At 36.2% G+C, this 18,997-nt stretch overlaps 1 protein-coding gene across 3 annotated transcripts; it reads right to left on the reverse strand.

Annotated features, from left to right (window-relative positions):
- Nucleotides 1-388: 388 nt before the first annotated feature.
- Nucleotides 389-18,698, reverse strand: LETM1_1 (letm1 and EF-hand domain-containing protein 1, mitochondrial; the record flags this gene model as incomplete). 3 transcript variants are annotated; one of them, XM_051214460.1, is made up of 12 exons in its annotated part: nt 856-1,336; nt 2,132-2,350; nt 3,055-3,240; nt 4,217-4,447; nt 6,743-6,816; nt 11,068-11,320; nt 14,389-14,613; nt 15,626-15,829; nt 17,526-17,666; nt 17,700-18,409; nt 18,451-18,572; nt 18,610-18,698. In XM_051214460.1, 10 exons carry the CDS (start codon nt 17,775-17,777, stop codon nt 1,160-1,162), a joined length of 1,788 nt encoding a protein of 595 aa, XP_051067637.1. The 3 variants fall into 3 exon arrangements, with proteins under 3 accessions (XP_051067636.1, XP_051067637.1, XP_035587613.2); XM_035732305.2 differs by lacking the exons at nt 18,451-18,572; nt 18,610-18,698 and having other exon boundaries at nt 1,160-1,336; nt 17,700-17,843; nt 17,880-18,041; nt 18,073-18,441; XM_051214459.1 differs by having other exon boundaries at nt 389-1,336; nt 6,743-11,320; nt 17,526-17,843; ... (1 more) ...; nt 18,451-18,549; nt 18,657-18,698.
- Between the last annotated feature and the right edge of the window lie 299 nt (nt 18,699-18,997).

Consider the following 18,997-nt stretch of genomic DNA (forward strand, 5'->3'; position numbering starts at 1 on the left):
ATATGTTACGTTCACTAAGTAATTTGCGTAACTCGTTAACTACTTACTTAGTTAAGCCTGTTACCTTTCGTGGGGCATAGGGAACTCTAACCAACTTTGTCTTAGGCTCTTCTCCCGAATGACAGGTGCCAGTCATAGTCTTGACGCCTACCTTCAATTCTCAGTGCCATGTGTTATTTGATCCGCCTCTCTTCCTTGTGACTTGCAGATTCCAAGTCAAGTACCACCAGGTTGTACTTTCGCATTTCCACAGATCTTTAAATGACTCTTCAGGCTTCTCTATGTACCTACATTAAATGTTGTTTTGATTGTCGTAAGGGACACTAGTTTAGCGACCTTCGAGGACTCGGTTTTTACTATGGGGCGTCATGATTCTTCCGTATGAAAACCCTACAACTCGCAGGGCTGAGCTAAAATGGAGCAATTGGTTTTTGCTTTGGTTCTTTTCTACAATATGGGTTTGCTGATCCTATGTCCGACCACCCTCATTTACCCAGGCTTAAGACTGTCACGTAACGGACCTATTACTTGACACAGTGTGATAGATATATCCTACTTCCGCATCTCCTTCTCAAAGGCTGTCACTTATCAAGTAGCTAGAGTAGTCCTATCTTTGGTCTCAAATAATTTGGAGGTTTATGTCAACAAGCCAGTCTCGTGGTCAGCCATCACTGAGCAACACTGTATCATATCATACTGTCTATTGATTGGAATTCTATCTGATCGATCTTAAAACCGAAAATATATCCATTAAGTCATCAAATTCTCCTCTATGACGGAACCGAACAGAAGATTTACAAAACCTTAAAATGGAAAAAAGTGGTCATGTTTTGTACTAAATAAATAAAACTCATGTACATTTGATGTATTTATTATTATTACTCTTATTACAAGATTAGTTTGTTATAAACCAACAAAAGTTATTTGAACAAAAGAGGTAAGTTTTAGTTGATAATATCAATGAACAGAACATATCACGAATGATACCAACGATATATATATGCGTCAGCAATATTTAATGACTACAATAAAAATAGGAGGAAATACGTTAAGAAAATAAACCCCAACATGTTCGAAATTCACTCCGTGGGTTTAATGACACTACAATAATTTTCAATATATGCAATTTATCACCTACAAAAATCAAAACAGCACTCCTCTACTTTGAAGTGACCTGAGAAGAATCATCGACGGATGATTTTAAACGGTTTTTATCAGCTTTCAACTCTTCTGTAGGGATCGCTTTTGCCAAATGTTCATTATCAATCATTTCAAGAACGCGTGCAATTTCTTTGCCGGATAGTTTCACATTCTCTGAACCGAGAAGCTCGATAACCTAAGAAAAATTAGGATATAAAAATATTTTAAAAGTCCACGAATTTAAAGTGTGGAAATAACACAGTGAAATTAAAACAATACAACGGGCTAATCATAAACCAGCCAAATGATTGGTGAACACGGTTGACTAAGAAATGACTTACATTTTTGAGGATAGGCATGCATACACATGGATGGGTTTATATACATTCTTGATCTAGCTAGCCAATAAAAGCTTCTTTCTCATTCATGTAGAGAAACTTGAACAAACACGATAAGCTAATGCATTCAGTTGTCTAGATAATCAGGATTGTACAATTGTTAAGTTACTCTTCCTTGTGAACCTACAAATATGTATGTACGGACTTTCTCAATTCATTTTTAAAATTATAGTACGTGAAATTAGGATCAATCTGTTGAAGACTTATTTTCTCTTGTGAGGATGAAAAAGAATCAACCACATGATCACATCTTGTGCAACACGTACTAAACTCCTATTTTTTACCGCCTAGTTTGCTTAGTGTTAAAAGTCATACTACTTAATAATAAGTAGTAGATTAAAGTTACAGTTTCAAAGAACCATGTGTTGTTGATTTATTGTTGTATTCCGGCATATTGATTCACTCTTACATGCAAATGTATACCATCCTCATGTAACCCGTCACTTTTATTCCACACGCTACGTGGATGTTGCTTTGTTTTAAAAGGTTTATTATCTTCGTTTCTGTTAGTCTTTCAGATATGCATGAATAAGTTAATGGGAAATGTGTAAAAGAGATAGGATTTGAATTATTATTTACTAGAGTAAACTTACAGACAATATATGATTCAACTCGATTTTTCCATCATGATCCTCATCTAAAACTTTCAAGATCTTTTCCCAACGTGTATCATCAGGAATGTTTTGAATACGTTTCAAAGAAATCAACAAATCATTTATGTCTACCATACGATCATGATCTGCTTTGATTTGATCCATTATCTTAGACCGTTCCTTTGATTCAGTTGATTCATTTATATGGCTTTCAAAAACCTATTAAATTAACAAACGATATGAGATAATATGATTATATCAACTAGAACGATAAGTAAAATTGATAAATGAAATAACATATTAACATTTGTGTAGTATGGTGTGAGCAGAATATTTGGTATAAAGACTAATGGTACTAATCAGTAACTCAGATCAACACAAATGGGATAAGTTGATATTGTGGTTTAAAGAATGAAAGCTTTTCAATGGTAGTGAAACCATCACAATACACAGCATAGTTACAGGTCAAGTAATTGGTAGGATATCTGGTGTTTCAACAACAAGACAAAACAGAATAACAACTACTACAATTCAGTATTCGCACTAAAAATCTTTTAAAATAACAAATTAGTAGAATATCTTAGACAATATCAAAGGTCTAAACAATTTAATCGACAGTGACTCCATGGGTGATTAATCGAATCAAGTTCATTTTTATGCAGTTACAAATTTTTACAAAAGTATGACCTTATTAGTTAGTTAGGTCATAAAAACTTAAACAGTCAGTAAATCGCTACCAATGATCCTATTAACAGAGTTAAATTCAACATCAAAAACAACTCCAGTAGACGGCAAAAATTCTTAGATTATAAGAGCACATAAACTAAGAATAACCTACATAAATCAATCAATGCGATAAGAAAATCATACAAAAAAACTGTACATATGAAGTAAGAAATGGTCAAGAAAGTATATACTCTTACTTCAATATCTTTTAACAGTTGGGTACGTTTATCATTTAGTCTATCTACCATAGTATCCATTTCTTTAATTAAACGCTCTAAACGAGATTCTAGATGTAATGCAGCTTTTGATTTTCGTTTGTCTGTCACTTCTTCAGAAGCCACCAATTCAGCCTGACGTTTTTGTTGTAATTTTGCAACTTGCTCCTATTAAATAAAAACATATCAAGTATAAACCCAGTAAATACATCCGAAAACGATGAACAAATCACTAATATAATCTTATGATGTTACTGTATATGAATGTTGATAGATAAGAGATGCATATTTATCCCTTAAACAACTAGTAATCTAATTACTTGATAGTTCACACTTGTGTTTGTGTGTAGGCGAGACCATAATTTATGCACGAAACAATGAAATTTAAGGTAGGTCTTGAATTTTGGCGCGAAATGCAATCACTCATAAAGTCAAATAGGGATGACGATAAACTCCACTCTCGTCCGCAATTTCGACCTTGAACTTGGTGACCAGTCAAAATAAAGAAGGAATCATCATCTACACTGCCGTAATCCGTGATGGAGGGCCTGTTTCATTGTGTCATTTTTGCTGGCTTACATGAAAAATGTAAAGTATTATACGACAAAAATACCATCCGTTGATGCTATGGACATGTCGAATGTAAGCCAGTCAGTCAAGATGGAAGGAAAATTACAACACAGTATAAGATATGCCCTAATTAGTTCTATGATAGAAATTATTCCAAAATATCTGCAATTGAGTGACTAAATAAACGAGAACACACCCGCAATTACTGACTACGATACAGTTAGATGACTCGAAAACGTGAAGTTTATCCCCATCCACTATCGATTCTAATCTTAATTCCTCACACCCATCTATAACCCACTTTTGAGCCTAGTAAGGACTTGGGTTTTCTCACTTTAGCATCGCTCAAAGGTACTACATAAAATACAGTCTCACCTATACTGTTTATTAAGTGCCCAGAATAATACGCAAACATCACCAAGACACTCTGAGATCCGTTAAAGGAATTACTAAAGAAATTTATTAACAAAACAGTAATAATAAGATGTTTTAGTGCATTCACATCTAATTAAATCCTTGAATGAAATTATCTTTACCATAGACAAGCTTTTAAGAAAAGCAATATGAATTTTACCTTCAATTCATCGATTGTTTCACTATCTAAATGACGTGTGGACTCAGCAATAGCCGAATGAATTTCAGCTAAATCACCTGCAGATATCTCAGTTACCTCTTCAGTATCCGATGTTTTTGGTTTTTCAGACTTCACAGGCAAACTATCTATGTGCGAATCATCTTTTGATTTTGCATTAACTGATGTTTGTAGTGTATCGATAGGTTGTATATTTTGAACAGGTTTACGAATCTATTTGCAAATGAAAATAACAATAAAAGAATATTAATGATCAATGTAAAAGACATCAAACGTATTCCACGTTTTAAGTGTTATCTATTTCTTATATAGTAAACAGTGAGTAGTATGCAATTTTTCCAAGAAAAATCTTATATATATATATATATATGGAGGACTACTTCTGTAGAGGCTGCTGCTACACCGGCTGTCTTGGCCTGCATCTGTTGGTGTGTATGAGATAGAAGAGCTAGGTCTGTGTGTCAGATCTAAGCTCTGCTTCACTTGCTTTTTTTGCTTCTGTGTATTTGGCGTGTGCTTTGACTTTCTCTGCTCTTATTCGGCTGTTGTTACGTACTCTCTTCGTGTTATACCTTTCTTGAATCCGTGACAGAGTATCGATAGAGATACATTCCTTATGATGAGGCGTCTTGTGGACCAAAACCTTATATATATATACTTAGCTCACTTTCAATAACAATTTATGAATAGATAACATAAAAGTAATGGACGTTTAGGTTGGTTTTCATTCAAAATGCTATACTATATGATGTATGTTTGAGAATAATGTTTTAAGTCGATGAAGGACCATTGGACAATTAAGATATTTAGGAATTTAGAGTCGACAAAACTACACTAATCCAATTACTTTCATTTGATTTCTCGGTTTATAATTATGTACTATAATATATTCGTTATAAACAGTGAGGTATAAACCTCAGCAAATTTATTACTGAATTCGAAGGAAAACAGTGATAATTCAAGAAGTAACACAAATTTACAGCTAAGGAGCGAAATAACCCCTTCTGACCAGTTGATTAACACTTATCAGCTTATATTGACGAAGTAAAGAGTTAAGAAAAGCTTGCTAATTTTCAATTAAAAAGCATTGTTTCCCATTCTTAACTGACATTTTAGACTAGAATATATTTTGAAACACACAAACAATATAAGAAACATAGAAATTATAGATAATTTCCTTGTGTTCGATTATTTTGAGGCATTGGTCGTGTGTTTGGACCACCGAATGAACAATGCAGAGGTTAGACCCAAAGTTTCAGTAATGTTGGGAAATCATTCGATGGGGTAGTGGATTTTTATTGATTGAAGTGATTGGGACATAGATTACATACATTCAACCACAGCCCACCTCAATGAGTGATGGTGGCTAGTGTATGAGTAAACTGAGAGCTAGAAGGGTAAAACTAAGACGTAGTATCAAACCATGGATTTATTGACAGCTGGACTGAATCCTGAAAATAAATCCAGAGTACCCGATTGGGCTGCGCGCGAATTCCGTAACCAATGATGACAGACTGGTTGAAATGGCTCAGAATCCGTCATATTGACGCAGATGTACTCATTCTTTACCTTCCCTTAGATCCTGAGTTTTAAAATCATCCTATACCTTTGTAATCCGCGAATTTACATGTTCTCGAAGTATATCTTCTATACCTAATCTTTTCTACTACCCCTGATACTGTTACAGTAGTTCTTATTACACTCCCTTGAAATCCATTTTATGTACAAGCCTAATCAGTTAACATATCATTTTCAGTCCCATTAAAATATATTGTAATATTTCCCATAAAACCTGTGGAATTTACATTGCCAATATATCTGAGTGCTTAGTTTGTGTCGAGTCAATTTTCGCTTAATTTATTGAGTTGGCTGGTATGCTGGTTTCCAAATCCCTTAAACTCTTTGCCCTTAACACATGACTTACTATACGAATGTATAAAACATAAGTACCCAAAACACTTACATTTCAACCATTAGTATCGCAATTTTGTAAACGTGTTCAACCAAATATGATTCACATTTCAAAAATGGAGTTAGAACTCTGTGATGCTGTTACTACCTCTAATACTCTCAGATTTGTCGTCATAGTTAGATTTCACTGTGCTGATATGGTGGTGTAGGGTATCAATCTTTACTGATGGAGGGGAATAAAGCATAAGAAAGTTTGGGCCATTGTGAGAGATCTTATGTCAAATTACCTAATCTTCAAATATTTCTGCATCAACCAGGTTATGGCAGTAAATTTGGTGTACACTCAGTGTTTTTTTTTCTTCAGAATATATTATTGTTATGAACTCTGATTACATTGCTTAAAAGTTTATTAAGATAGCTAGATAGAATGATATTCAGTTACTAATCGTTCACGTGGGTATGTGAGCATCCTAAAACATTCTTAAAGATTTTAGGATTAAAATGTTTTACTTCATTAAGCGTTATGTTCCAGTCAATAATAATAATAATAACAATAATAATAATAATAATAATAATAAATGACAAGTATTGATTTACCTCAGATTGTATCTCCGTACTTTCGGACATAAAAGTAGCTGAATCAGTTAACACAGGTGTGACTTTATCAAGTTCTACATCAAGAGAAAATAAGATTTCAGTGATATATGAATAAATCTAAAAGCGGAATAGCTTATTTCCAAATAACATGCAAAAAATGACCCGTAACGTGGCTTTGACCAACAATCCGTATTTTCACGGATTAGTGATCTGTCTAGATTTGATCATAATGAAACACTTTTCAGCTATCTTGAACCTTTTATAAACTATAGCTCAGATGAATATTTTTTCATCATGAACGATTGAGAGTACCTCATCTAAGCTTGAGCTGTATACGTTAATTTTGTTAAGCCCTTCAACTAACTTATTTGACAGAGAGTGCCGTTAGAACAGTAACAGTTTGTCTATATCTTCGTATCACTACTATTATTATTACTATTACTATTACTATTACTATTACTATTATTATTATTATTATTATTATTATTATTATTATTATTATTATTATTATTATTATTATTATTATTATTATTATTATTATTATTATTATTATTATTATTATGTCTATATGGTCATGTACACTTAATCATTTATTATAGCTTACACACATATCTCTTTTACTAGTTTAAATATTAGGTGCTTAAATCGTTCGATGACACATTCACTTTCATATATATGTGCTTTTAAATCCTATCAATTCACCAGCTTCTTTATTCTCTCTCTCGCGTTCGCATTTCTATCTCTAATAGAGTTTCCATATGAAATTGACCATTTGTACCGGAATCAGGACATGATAAATACACAACACATAAAAAAACCTGAACACAGTTGATCTCTTGTGTTCTATTAACGAATCAGACCACATTAAGTGTAACATATGAATATGCTAAAAAATGACTTGGATTTTACCATAAACACCGTTAAGAACTCGATAATTCAGTTAGTCACACGTACAGGTGCAAAGTCGATCCGTCAAATATCACCTCATTACTTCGCATATTTTTAACCTCCTTTCGCTTGGCTGGAGCCAATTATCATTACAGTCAGGAGATAATTACCTGTTTCTAAAACGTCAACCTTCGAGGAGTTGTATCATTAAATACATACACAAACAGTGATTATAAACCAGTAATATTAAAATCATCTGTCAACATAAGGATTTAGCAAAAGTAGCTAACTTTAGCTAATGAAACTATCAGCCTCGTCTTTTCCAGTTGCGAGTGTTATTATATAGTTCACCTTGAGAATGAAGTAATTAAAGTACGATTTCCCTTTCTATTCCATTTACTTTTATTTTTCAACTGAATAGTCAGCTCATCAATGACGAAGTTATGTCCTTTCTAAATGAACTCAAGTCATTAACTGTCCGAAATTCCGAATGCTACTATCGAGTAGGAAATCTAAATCAGCTCTCTTGAAACCATGTGCGCCATTCAAAATGTCTTCCTCCAACGTTAGCACACTGATGAAGTTCAGTTAACAAATAGGTCTAGTTGAGTTTTTGGAAAGTCTTGACATCAACGTTTGTAGTATCTCTGAGACCTGTATGACTGTTGTTAGTGAAGCACTACAAGTACTCTTCGATTTGTTAACTCAAAAAGCTTGCTTCAAGTCCACTTGATAGCAGACGATGCCGTAACACCATTCATTTCATCTGGCGCTAATGTTGCACTAAGAGCCAAAGTAGAGGCATCATCAATCGATTGGATCCCCCACCAGCAGTCGTCTATATGGTACTGGGTTAGAAAGCTCCAAAGTGAAAGCTGTCGTAGGAAAAGATGTATTTTCTTTTCCTCCGCCGAGTCCCCCGATAGATTTCAACTTGGGTGCAATCAAGAACGAGTTTTATTGTTAGTTAAATGATCTCTAAAAAGTGAGTTCGACAGATATTATAATGCTAACCAGAAATATGGATGCACAGGTCGAGTCACAGTATGAGAGTTATTTGTGTGATCGGTCGGAACTCATCAGTCGCAGGTAAAATGAAGGTGATTGCCTTCTTTAGCTTTGTGCGCAGACTACCTGATTTTTGGCACAGTCATCGCCAATGATCTACCTGGTCCCCTCTGTCTGCATACCAAGCTTGGACTTAGATTTACCACATCACAGTCAGCTACTTCTGGCGTGGCTGTGTACAACAATCCTGCTCCTTTCAGAACACTTATCAGGACTATCATCATACCTTGGTTTGCGAAAATCTTATGTTCCAGTGGCCAAAAAATCCATCGTACTAAACGGATTGATGTACGTTGGTTGTAGCCTTCATTATAACCAAATATCAAACCAAGCTACTTCTAAGGCTAGCCATCTACTCACTGAAAATTATAGATGATCACTGGCCGCATTTATATAACGCAATAAAAAAATACCATGTAAAATTATATGCGGTTTTGTGAAGCATCCTACCTATTGGCAGAGGGTTTCTATAGGCTTATTAGAACTACACCAATTAACCCCAAGTTTTTCGATAAACACAGATCCCGATGTCGGAAAATTTTGTAAACTTTTTATCAGGACCGAGAAACCTGGTGGTAAGAGTGTGGTGTGAGCTACTTATATTGATATAAGTAGCATATAACGTGCGTTAAAAGAACGTAATGTCAAGCAGCAGAAGATGGCGAAGATCAAGAAAGGAAGAGCGAGAGCACAATGGAATTTGTAAGAAAACGCATGTACAATGGAATGGGAGACAATGGATTAGTGTTTGCAACGGGAACAGTACAGTTTGATATGATGGAATGATATTTTGCAAATTGACGATTGACTTTATGGTATTCACATTTTATTGAGATAGTCTGCAATTTTTGTGCTAAATACATTCGATTGTCCCCACCCGTGTTTTTGTTCACTACAAGAGTATCCCAGCACGTTGGGAGCAAGCAGCAGGCCAACACTGCTCTTGATATCAGCGCCAAATTAGATTCGTAGAATAGGACTCCGATCCAAGAGTGTCTGTATAAGGCATCTCTGAAAAGTCCATCAATATCTTAAAGGCTTTGAATATAAAAACCTCCGCCACAGTGGGATCATACACTGTTTTTAATTTTAATTCACACATAATGGTTGTTTGGATCTTCCCATTGGCGTTTAGGACTGTAATTGACCAGTTTCTTTCGGTGTATGTGTGTCCTGTGCGGATTGTCTCAATATTGTCAGTAGGTCACAAGGATTTTGAGCACAAATTGACTATGGCTAGCAATGGAATTTAGGACGCCCGTTTCGTCCTTTTTGGGGACTAGTCAGCTGGATTCACCTATATCCTAGAGTTGGTTTTCAAGTGCTAATGTGTTATCCACTTAGCTATAGGATTCAGATAGCCACTGACCTGTGCGATGGGGTAGATTTTAATTTGAAGCGAAAGGTACTAGGTTCGAGTCCCAGAGTGAACATCAACTCTCGTATCCAGGCACATCCAGCAGACGAATACCCAAAAGGACGAAACGGACGTCCTAGATTTCATTGCAAGCAACTATCTACTTCTACTTGAAATACACAAATTTGATTATTATCATTAGACTGTAAACAGATGGGGAGAATTCATGAAATGAATAAATTCTGCCACGAATTTTTTCGTTCAAATCTGTAAATGGGAAAAATTATATGAAATTATTTCTATTTATTATTTCATTCGCCAGACATAATTGGCTACAAGCTATGCTATACGTGTAAGAACTAGTGATGCCACGCCCGGATCCCCAGGCGGAAGTAGGTGGAGCAGGGTTCCACCCTAACAAATCTTGTTACCGACACGCCTAAATTCTCTTCTTGCGTGGTTCCGATATCCCTAAATACTTCACCATGTTAACTGGAACACTAGAGAGAAGGCGCGAATAGCGAGTAAAGCTCTACTCCAATGTTCGTTTATGTACAGAAAAACGAGAGTACTTATATCGTTACACACGATCTTAGGCTTCCAGAAATTTATGGAGCCGTACTAAATATAGGGGCAGTACGTGTGAATATCCAGTCGAAACCACGGGATGCGATTCTGAGATCCTGTTCAGTGCGGATTTAATCAAACGTTTCCTGGCGTTTCTGGACCTCTAGGGATTCCGACGAGGGATACTTTTGAGACTTTTCCAACAGACACTCGAAGTTTAGACCAGAGGGATTTATCCCAATTTATATTAAATACAAACTGAGACATAGATGTGAACATGAGAAATAACAGAAAGGTGGCCTTATGGGAATGAATGGAATGATTTACGTAAGGTATAAGTAAAGGAAAATGAAAGTGAAAACGTTTAAAATCTGCCGAATAAATTTCATTCAAATCAGAAAAGTTTTCCCTAACCAATAAGTCTTAGACGAATATGGTATCTTACCTTCATTTTTAAGACCCTTTAACAATGGAGCTTGATCGCCTTCTGGCAATCCAGTGATAATAGTTTTACCTTTTTCAGATTTTTGCTTTTCAATTAACTCTTGTTTGCGCTGTACTCGTTCAGCTTTAATACTGTCTTGTTCTTCACGTAACACTTTGATTTTGGTAACAGGATCAAGTTCATCATGAGGCGTGGTTTCTAAAACACGAGCCACTGCCTCTGATGAAGCTGATGGTGGTAATTGAGCAATAGCCTAAAAATAAAGTTGAATGAAACTTAAATGTAATGAAGTTATCAAACCAGTATCAGAAAAATAAGGATGAAACAAACTATGTTGAAAAATCTTTGGAAGTCTTTACAACTCTGGCTATATAGTATAAACAATCATACGTTCAGTCAGTTAAAGGTAACTTTGTAGGTGAATTTGAGTAACATATATTCAAATACATAAAAACAAGCCGAATCTCTTAAAGGGGCTATTAATAACAAAATAGATAGATCCAGATGAAGCCAATCATTCTTGATGATTGTTCACTAATAACAGCTCACATTTAATGGCTAAGCTAGGTTTTTTATCACGCTTATGAATGTAACTCAACGTAGGATCATAAATATTCATGAGAAATCAATTACAATGAGATTTCCTACGAAAGCTCTATGTTTATAGTAAACTGTTTTGATTCGCTAGTAGCCGATTGCAAACAGCTGCCTTACGATATGGTAGATAAAATACTCAGCTGGTTCTAGTGAAAATATCGTGCATTATTACTGAGGCACCAAAAACTTATTCTATTCACAGTAAATCCTACATGGGGGAAATTGTTCGATGTTTGGTAAATCAAACTACACTAAAATGAATAGTTCAATCTAGAAACGCTGCTGAAGTTCAAATGAAGGTACACTAAGGATCTAACGGACATTTTTCGACCAAATAGTCATAAAGCAATTGGTTGGTTGCGACCCTTTGAAATCATATTCAATATAATGTTAAAGTATGGTTGGATTATTAAAATATGTGGTTTATTGGGTTACATATTTGAATTCCTACATGTGACTCTGTGGTTAAAAATAGCTATTTATTTAAGCTGAATTATTCAACTATAAAACAATTTATGTAGAAATGGGAACTAAAACGAGTAGAAACATTTTATACAAAATATCATGAAATAACTAGTGCTTCCTACAACTCTGGTCCGAATTCTAATGAAATAATTTCAACCGGGTATTTACATAACTCTTCCTGCAGCTCTTCTAGGGTTACTGCTGGTTCCAAGGGAGGAAGGTTGAGTATGGGATCAGGAACCTCATCCTGCAGAAAACAACCTTGCTAAAAAAAGCTATCCAGAATGAACAATTCAAACCATTTAAACTCTATCCTTTTAGTTGAAATAGCTTCATTTAGAAGAGCTATGACACCTAATGGTGAACGCCGAGACTCTTCAGAAATCACGAGGCCGATGCCTCTTCTAATAATCAGAAGAACAATTAACATAGGTACATGGAATGTCCAGACAATGTAAGAGACCGGGAGGACCAATCAAATAGCTGCGGAAACGAGAAAATGCTCCGCACACACAAAGAGTTGCAGTGACGCTGTCCACAGAAGCACGAAAACACTTATGGGATGGGAATCTCATGGACCCAGGATCATCAAAACATCATTTGAAACAAAAGAGGGGTCACAATGAATGTTTATTTTATTTATCTATTTTAACACATAGATACTGGTACAAGGAGGCACCAAATAGATATGCGCCACACAAATCTCATTTGATGTGTGAGGGCTGTGATACTGTCCGAGTGCCCAAACCGAAGCAGGTGGTTTTCTAAGGGGGCCACACCCGGAGCCTTTGACCTGAAGGTCTGATCCACAAGGCAGTGGAGCATCGTAAGGAGATGCAGTCCCATGGTATCCGGTGACCAACGATTGGTTCATATGCCATTTGTTCCCTCAGGATACTGGAGCGCATGTGCACCATTGGTTTGGAATCAGGGTTTTCCAACTCCCCTAGGTGGACTCTCCGTGTCCACCAACCCGGTTAAAGCGCCGGAAATTCGCTTTTCGTCCTCTCAATCTCGTAAACAGCACCCCCGCCGCGTGAAGGCAATGAGTAGGACTTCCCTGGCAGAGGCTATATACGCGTGGCCATGTGAGAGCATTTCGAGAAGGAGAGCGGACACTCCCCACTCTCGGCTATACCAGGGCATTTGGGGGCTCAGTGAATGTTATCTAATGTTATGCACCAACCAATGATAGCAACGAAGACGACAAAAACCAGTTTTACAAGAGACTCCAATCGATCGTAGATAAGTGCCCCAGAAACGACTTGACTATCCTGATGTGAGACCTCAACGCCAAGGTCTGAATGGACAATCCTGGGTATGAATATACAATGAGACGAAATGAACTGGGAGAAAGGAATGAAAATAAAGATTTTCAAATTCATATGCATTCAACAAAGTGGTTATGGGCGGCAGAATATTCTCCCACAAACACATACACAAAGTTATATGGGTATCACCGGATCACACTACAGACAACCAGATCGATCATATTTGCGTCATTAAAAAATCCACAAGGTCAATGGAAGACGTGAGAACCAGGAGAGTTAATAAAGCTACAGATCACCACCCGGTGGTTTTCAAGATGAAACTGTAGCAAGATGACATAGCTCTTCTATCTCATACACACCAACAGATGCAGATCAAGATAGTCGGTGTAGCAGCAGCCTCTACAGAAGTAGTCCTCCACATACACAAGAGAAAAAGTATGATCCTGAAATATGACATAGAGATCGACAACCAAACCACACTTGATGGACCAGTTCTCTTGTACGGAGCTGGAACGTGGAGAAATACTACAATCATCATTAAAAACGTACAGTTATTTATAAACAGTTGTCTACATAAGACACCATCAGCAACAGCCTACTGTGGGAGAGAACAAATCAGCTTCCAGCTGAAGAGGAAATTAGGAAAACATGCTGGAAGTGGATAGGATACACATCGAGGAAATCATCAAAATGCATCACGAAGCAAGCGCTAACTTGGATTCCTGGAGGGAAACGGAAAAGAGGAAGCCCAGAGAATACACTGCGTCGGGAATTGGAAGCAGACATAAAAAGAATGAATGGCAACTGTAAACAACTGGAAAGAATTACTCAGGACACAATTCGACGGATAATGTTGGTGGGCGGTCTATGCTCCTTCATGAGGGGTAGCAGGCGTAAGTTTTTTGAATGACAAAACGACTCAAGTATATGAAAGGTTAAAAAGTTCGCTTAATACCAAGTCAAAATGAATTGGAAACAGAACACGTACTTGTTGCAGGGGATTTTGATCTACTAGCGCCTGAGTCACATGCAGTGCCCGAGAGAATAATAAGAGAGTGATGGGTACATTCTTTTCTAGATGTAAATCAAGCCATTCACTAAGTTGTGATTGCAATTTTTCTTTTGGTAAACCAACTGAACGCATTCCACGTTCCTGACATAAACTTTGCAATTCCCAAGGTGGTATCTGATCAACACCTTCATTCGCTATCAGCTACAATAGGATACGGGGTAATAAAACGATCACATAAATTGACAGATAAGAGATAAAAATTTAAATTTGATTGAAATAAAGTGTAATGGGACAAAGAATGAATAGTCTTGCTGGCATGAAGTCGTCAACTAAGCTAAAAATTTATACAAATCAATAATCTAGGTTTTAAGCTAGTAGATATAGTGAAAACTCATGAAAAATTGGGGTGAATTTACACTACATAATGTAAGAATTGGTTAAGATAGTAGCATCCAACCTCTGACGAATGCTACAATACTAACATGTTATTACCTGATATAAAATTCTGATAGGGTTGGTTAGACTAGTGATGGCTGTAAGTAAATAATTATGCAGTGGAGCATTAGCTTGGTGGTCAAGGTACTGGACTTTCGGCCACCATGTCCCAAGTCTGATCCCCATCCTGCTCACGTTGGTTTGGGCAACTGAGTATTATTAACCCTCATATTTAGCGAGTGGCTCATCTTCGAGTGTCAGGTGGGTGAATTAACTAAACTCAATACAATTATTAATCATGAAGTCCAGTGACGATAGGTTAGATGAGAGAACGGATTAGATCTTACAAACATACATACAATTAATCACTGCTACCATTTCTACTTTACTACATTCGAGTGACTCGTTGTGTAAGTAGTAATAATACTCGATTTCGTAAGCTTAATTAGATGGTGTACAACTCGAGTTTGCTGTCTAGTCGTTGAATATTGAATATATTCATTATTGGTTTAAAGCTCCACTGATTCAGATATTTACCCTCAACACAACATGAATCCATTCGGTAAATGTACCTTTCCATTCTTAATTGATACCTTAATACCAATACAGTCATCAATCACTTAAATGTTTAAATTTGTGATCATAAACCCAAAAAAGAATAACCTCAGTATTGGAACAGAACTACAAAGTAGACAAATATCACCGTACAAATGAATGGATTTCATGTCAAACAACTCATTGTAGAACTAAAAATGTATCATCGAAAAATCCCCATTACTTTATCTTCTGCTTTTAACTGTCTAACACGTATCCAAATTTGAAATCTTAGTAAATGACTGGGACCAATGGTTGGAAGAGAAAGAAGTCGACATAGCATTCTAAGCTGTTTATTATCCAGAGAATCCAATGTCACTTGATCCTCAAAGAGCTTTGAAAATCTAGTAATATCTTTAGCTTGAGCCTGTTCACCAGATTTCTGTACCTATAATAGAGTTAACAAGAAGGTAGATATTATTTGCGAAAACTTTAGTATATACACTAAGCTGTCATAAAAAACTGTTCTCTATAAAAATTTCGGTAAAATAAATTTGGAAATTTCGATATATTCGAACAATCTATAGCACGATGTTGTTTATGGTGGAAGTTTCTACAGCTCTCTTCACAGAAGGTTTGGTGACCTTTCTGGTACTTTTCACTATATTGGTATTTATGTGTTTCACTATATAATCAAAGTTTACCTGCAGAGTCAAGCATAACCTGGAGACAACTAAACGGGAAAGGGTTAGAGAGATTAAGTAAATGAAGTGGAGGATTAATTAAACCTAATTCCTATAAGGGAATACCCAAATTGTTTAAATTCGTAATTCTACGATGAATATCTGGCTTAAATACTAGCTAAATGGAAGACGTGTTTGACCTAGCATCTCCAGATAAAGACCAAACCGTGGCCACAAGTAGTCCATATTGTGGCTAGTGACTGATACAGGACAATGAATAACTTTTGTTATATTATAGTATCAGTGTCAGACTCGCTACATACAAAAAAACAATATGAGGATTATCTCAAGTTGAGTACGAAAATGTAATGCCAAAGGCAAAGTCAAGTTAACTACAAATAAGCATATCAGTTCTCTGTAAGGTCTTTTCTGCTAAACTATTCTGTATCAACACCCAGTTTGTCGGTGAGGAATTCAGTTAGCGAAGTGAGCCAGTTTGCTTGTTTAGAATCCTGTCAGCTCCAGTGAGTTGCTGATCGACTAACTTTCGGCATCCTGCCATAGCTGCCACTCTGAAGTAATGACCAAGATTTGTATAATGTGATGATTGAATCGAGCCATATATACTGGAGCGCTTGGCGAGACTACAATTTATAGACGAACTAATCAGGTATAAGATAACAGGTCTCGGATTTTGGCGCGAAATTCACCCATCCATCTGGCTAACTACAGTTTTGGCATGATAGCTGATGTCACTTAGTGATGAAAACCTTAAATCTAATTCCTAACCCTACCATCAATTGTAAATCATAATTCTAATTCCTCATACTGGTTTATAACCCTTATCTGGTGATAGTTATTAGGTGGACAATTCCAAGGTCACTTTAGAGTCGCTCAAAAGTCGTCCATAAATTATAGTCTCATTGGACACTTATCTCTCAATGTTTTACAAAGCTAGTCAGGTCATTTGTTGTGACAGAACTATGAGAGACAAAATTACGGGCAGAGGGTAAAGCCGCAATAACAGCAGTAAAGCGTTCTTCTCAGACAACCAGTATCTGTAGCAATATACTCTCCCTACAACGGAAAGAAGTATCTATAAAAAGCCTGCTCTAGAAATAGCTTAGCCGTTAGATAACCAAGGCCACACCTCACCCAACTACCTCATTATATTTTTTAAAAGGATTATTCCAAAGCGTGGATGACTAAGAAGTAACAAACAATCTCAAACCTATAACAGAACTGGGGATCACCTTGTTCACAAGTAAAAAATTAAGATACTGGTGACTTAGAAGCCAAGATATAAGGGCGGGTTCGAACAAAATCCATTGATTTTCTTCTCTGATTACAGTGAAAACTCAACGTTGTTGTGAAGTCCTTGTATCTGTTAAAACTGTTCAACGTTAATGTCAAAAATAGGATATTGTTATATGTATAATGCTGTTACCTAATAAACTATACCTTTTTAATAAACTCTTGGAATTCAGTAACAGTGGGTGCATCTGAACTGCTCTTTAAGGCTCCAGCAGTTTGCATCAAAGTTTCCTGAAGAAAATGAGTCAACTCAAGCTTAGCTTTAAGCCTCTGTTGAATGGCATTAGCCTAAAGAGTTATTAAATATTGTATTACTAATACCTCCGTTGATTTGTCCTTAAAAGTACTCGGAAGCATAAAAGGGAAAAATTTGACATAAAATGGAATCAGAATTTCCATAAACGGAACAATGATGAACACTGAGAACGGTAGAAGGCGTAAGATATCTGCTAGAGTGCGAACAAGCTGGAATCAAAATAAGTACATAATGTCAGACATTACTTGTTTCCGTTCCCTCCTCGTTAGTGTGTGGCCCCCAAGAACTCTGAAACAAATTCCAGAGGCGATTCTAATCTCCAAACCAAGAAGTCTAAACCCATGATAATAATGGACAATTCCATCCTTAATGCGGATCCACATAGGTGGTTTCACTTGTTTTTCATCCTGAAAAAGTCTGATTAACAGGTTAACTCACTTCTTTCTTTTTAGGTTCCTTCGGTGGTTCAACACTGGAATTTGTTGGAGGAGTCTTATTTGGTCTAGGAACTGGAGTCTCAATTTTTACTGGATTTATACACCATATTGGAAAATCACTGTGGTTCCCTATACGCTTGCCTTCATGAACGAGTGCAAACAGTGAACTGTTTGTGCTAAGACGGTGGACTGAGATTACTGGATGTAACTGACTAAGTGAAATATTTCTCAAAGTATGTGTATTTGCAGGAAACCTCGATGAAATGTACATGTTCCAGTTTTGGTGGAAACCACGTTGAGGGATCAAACGCAAATGAGGATTCGAAACAAATGCATACCTTAATTCCGTATTAAATTTATAGAACAGCAACTAACATACCTCAATAACGCTAACATCTTTTGAAGATTCTTGAGGATGATAGCTGATGTTAGGAATTTACTTTACACAGGTGGGAAATCGTTTGACTGAATATAAAAACTACAAGGTACAAAAGGAAGAAGCTATTTCAAATGAAATTGAGTAATCTTAATCACCTACATTTAAAAATAAACATCGCAAACACCGTGAAAAGAGCCTTTGCATACCTCTAAATGGAGCGCATCAGTTGAATCGACTGCGGTACAATGTCCAACCGCAATCCCTCAAGTCACAACCAAATAAGTTTGAATTGTTTGGTTATATTCTTTGGATGTTGTCTTCATTACTGAATGGTTTACGGCTGCGTTGTTACTTAATAGTAGATTGTTTTACGAGCCAATGGTTTGCATCGTGAATACCAGAAGGGAATATATTTATTCTTTCCGCACATCGATTCCTTCAGTTGAACTAACTATACTTCCCCAATTAAATGTCAACCTTTTCATGATGTGGTCTGAATGGTGTCTGATAGGAGTTTTCCTCAATAACTACCCTAAACTGCAGAAAC

Source organism: Schistosoma haematobium, chromosome 2 (genome assembly GCF_000699445.3).
Source record: "Schistosoma haematobium chromosome 2, whole genome shotgun sequence".
NCBI lineage: Eukaryota > Metazoa > Platyhelminthes > Trematoda > Strigeidida > Schistosomatidae > Schistosoma > Schistosoma haematobium.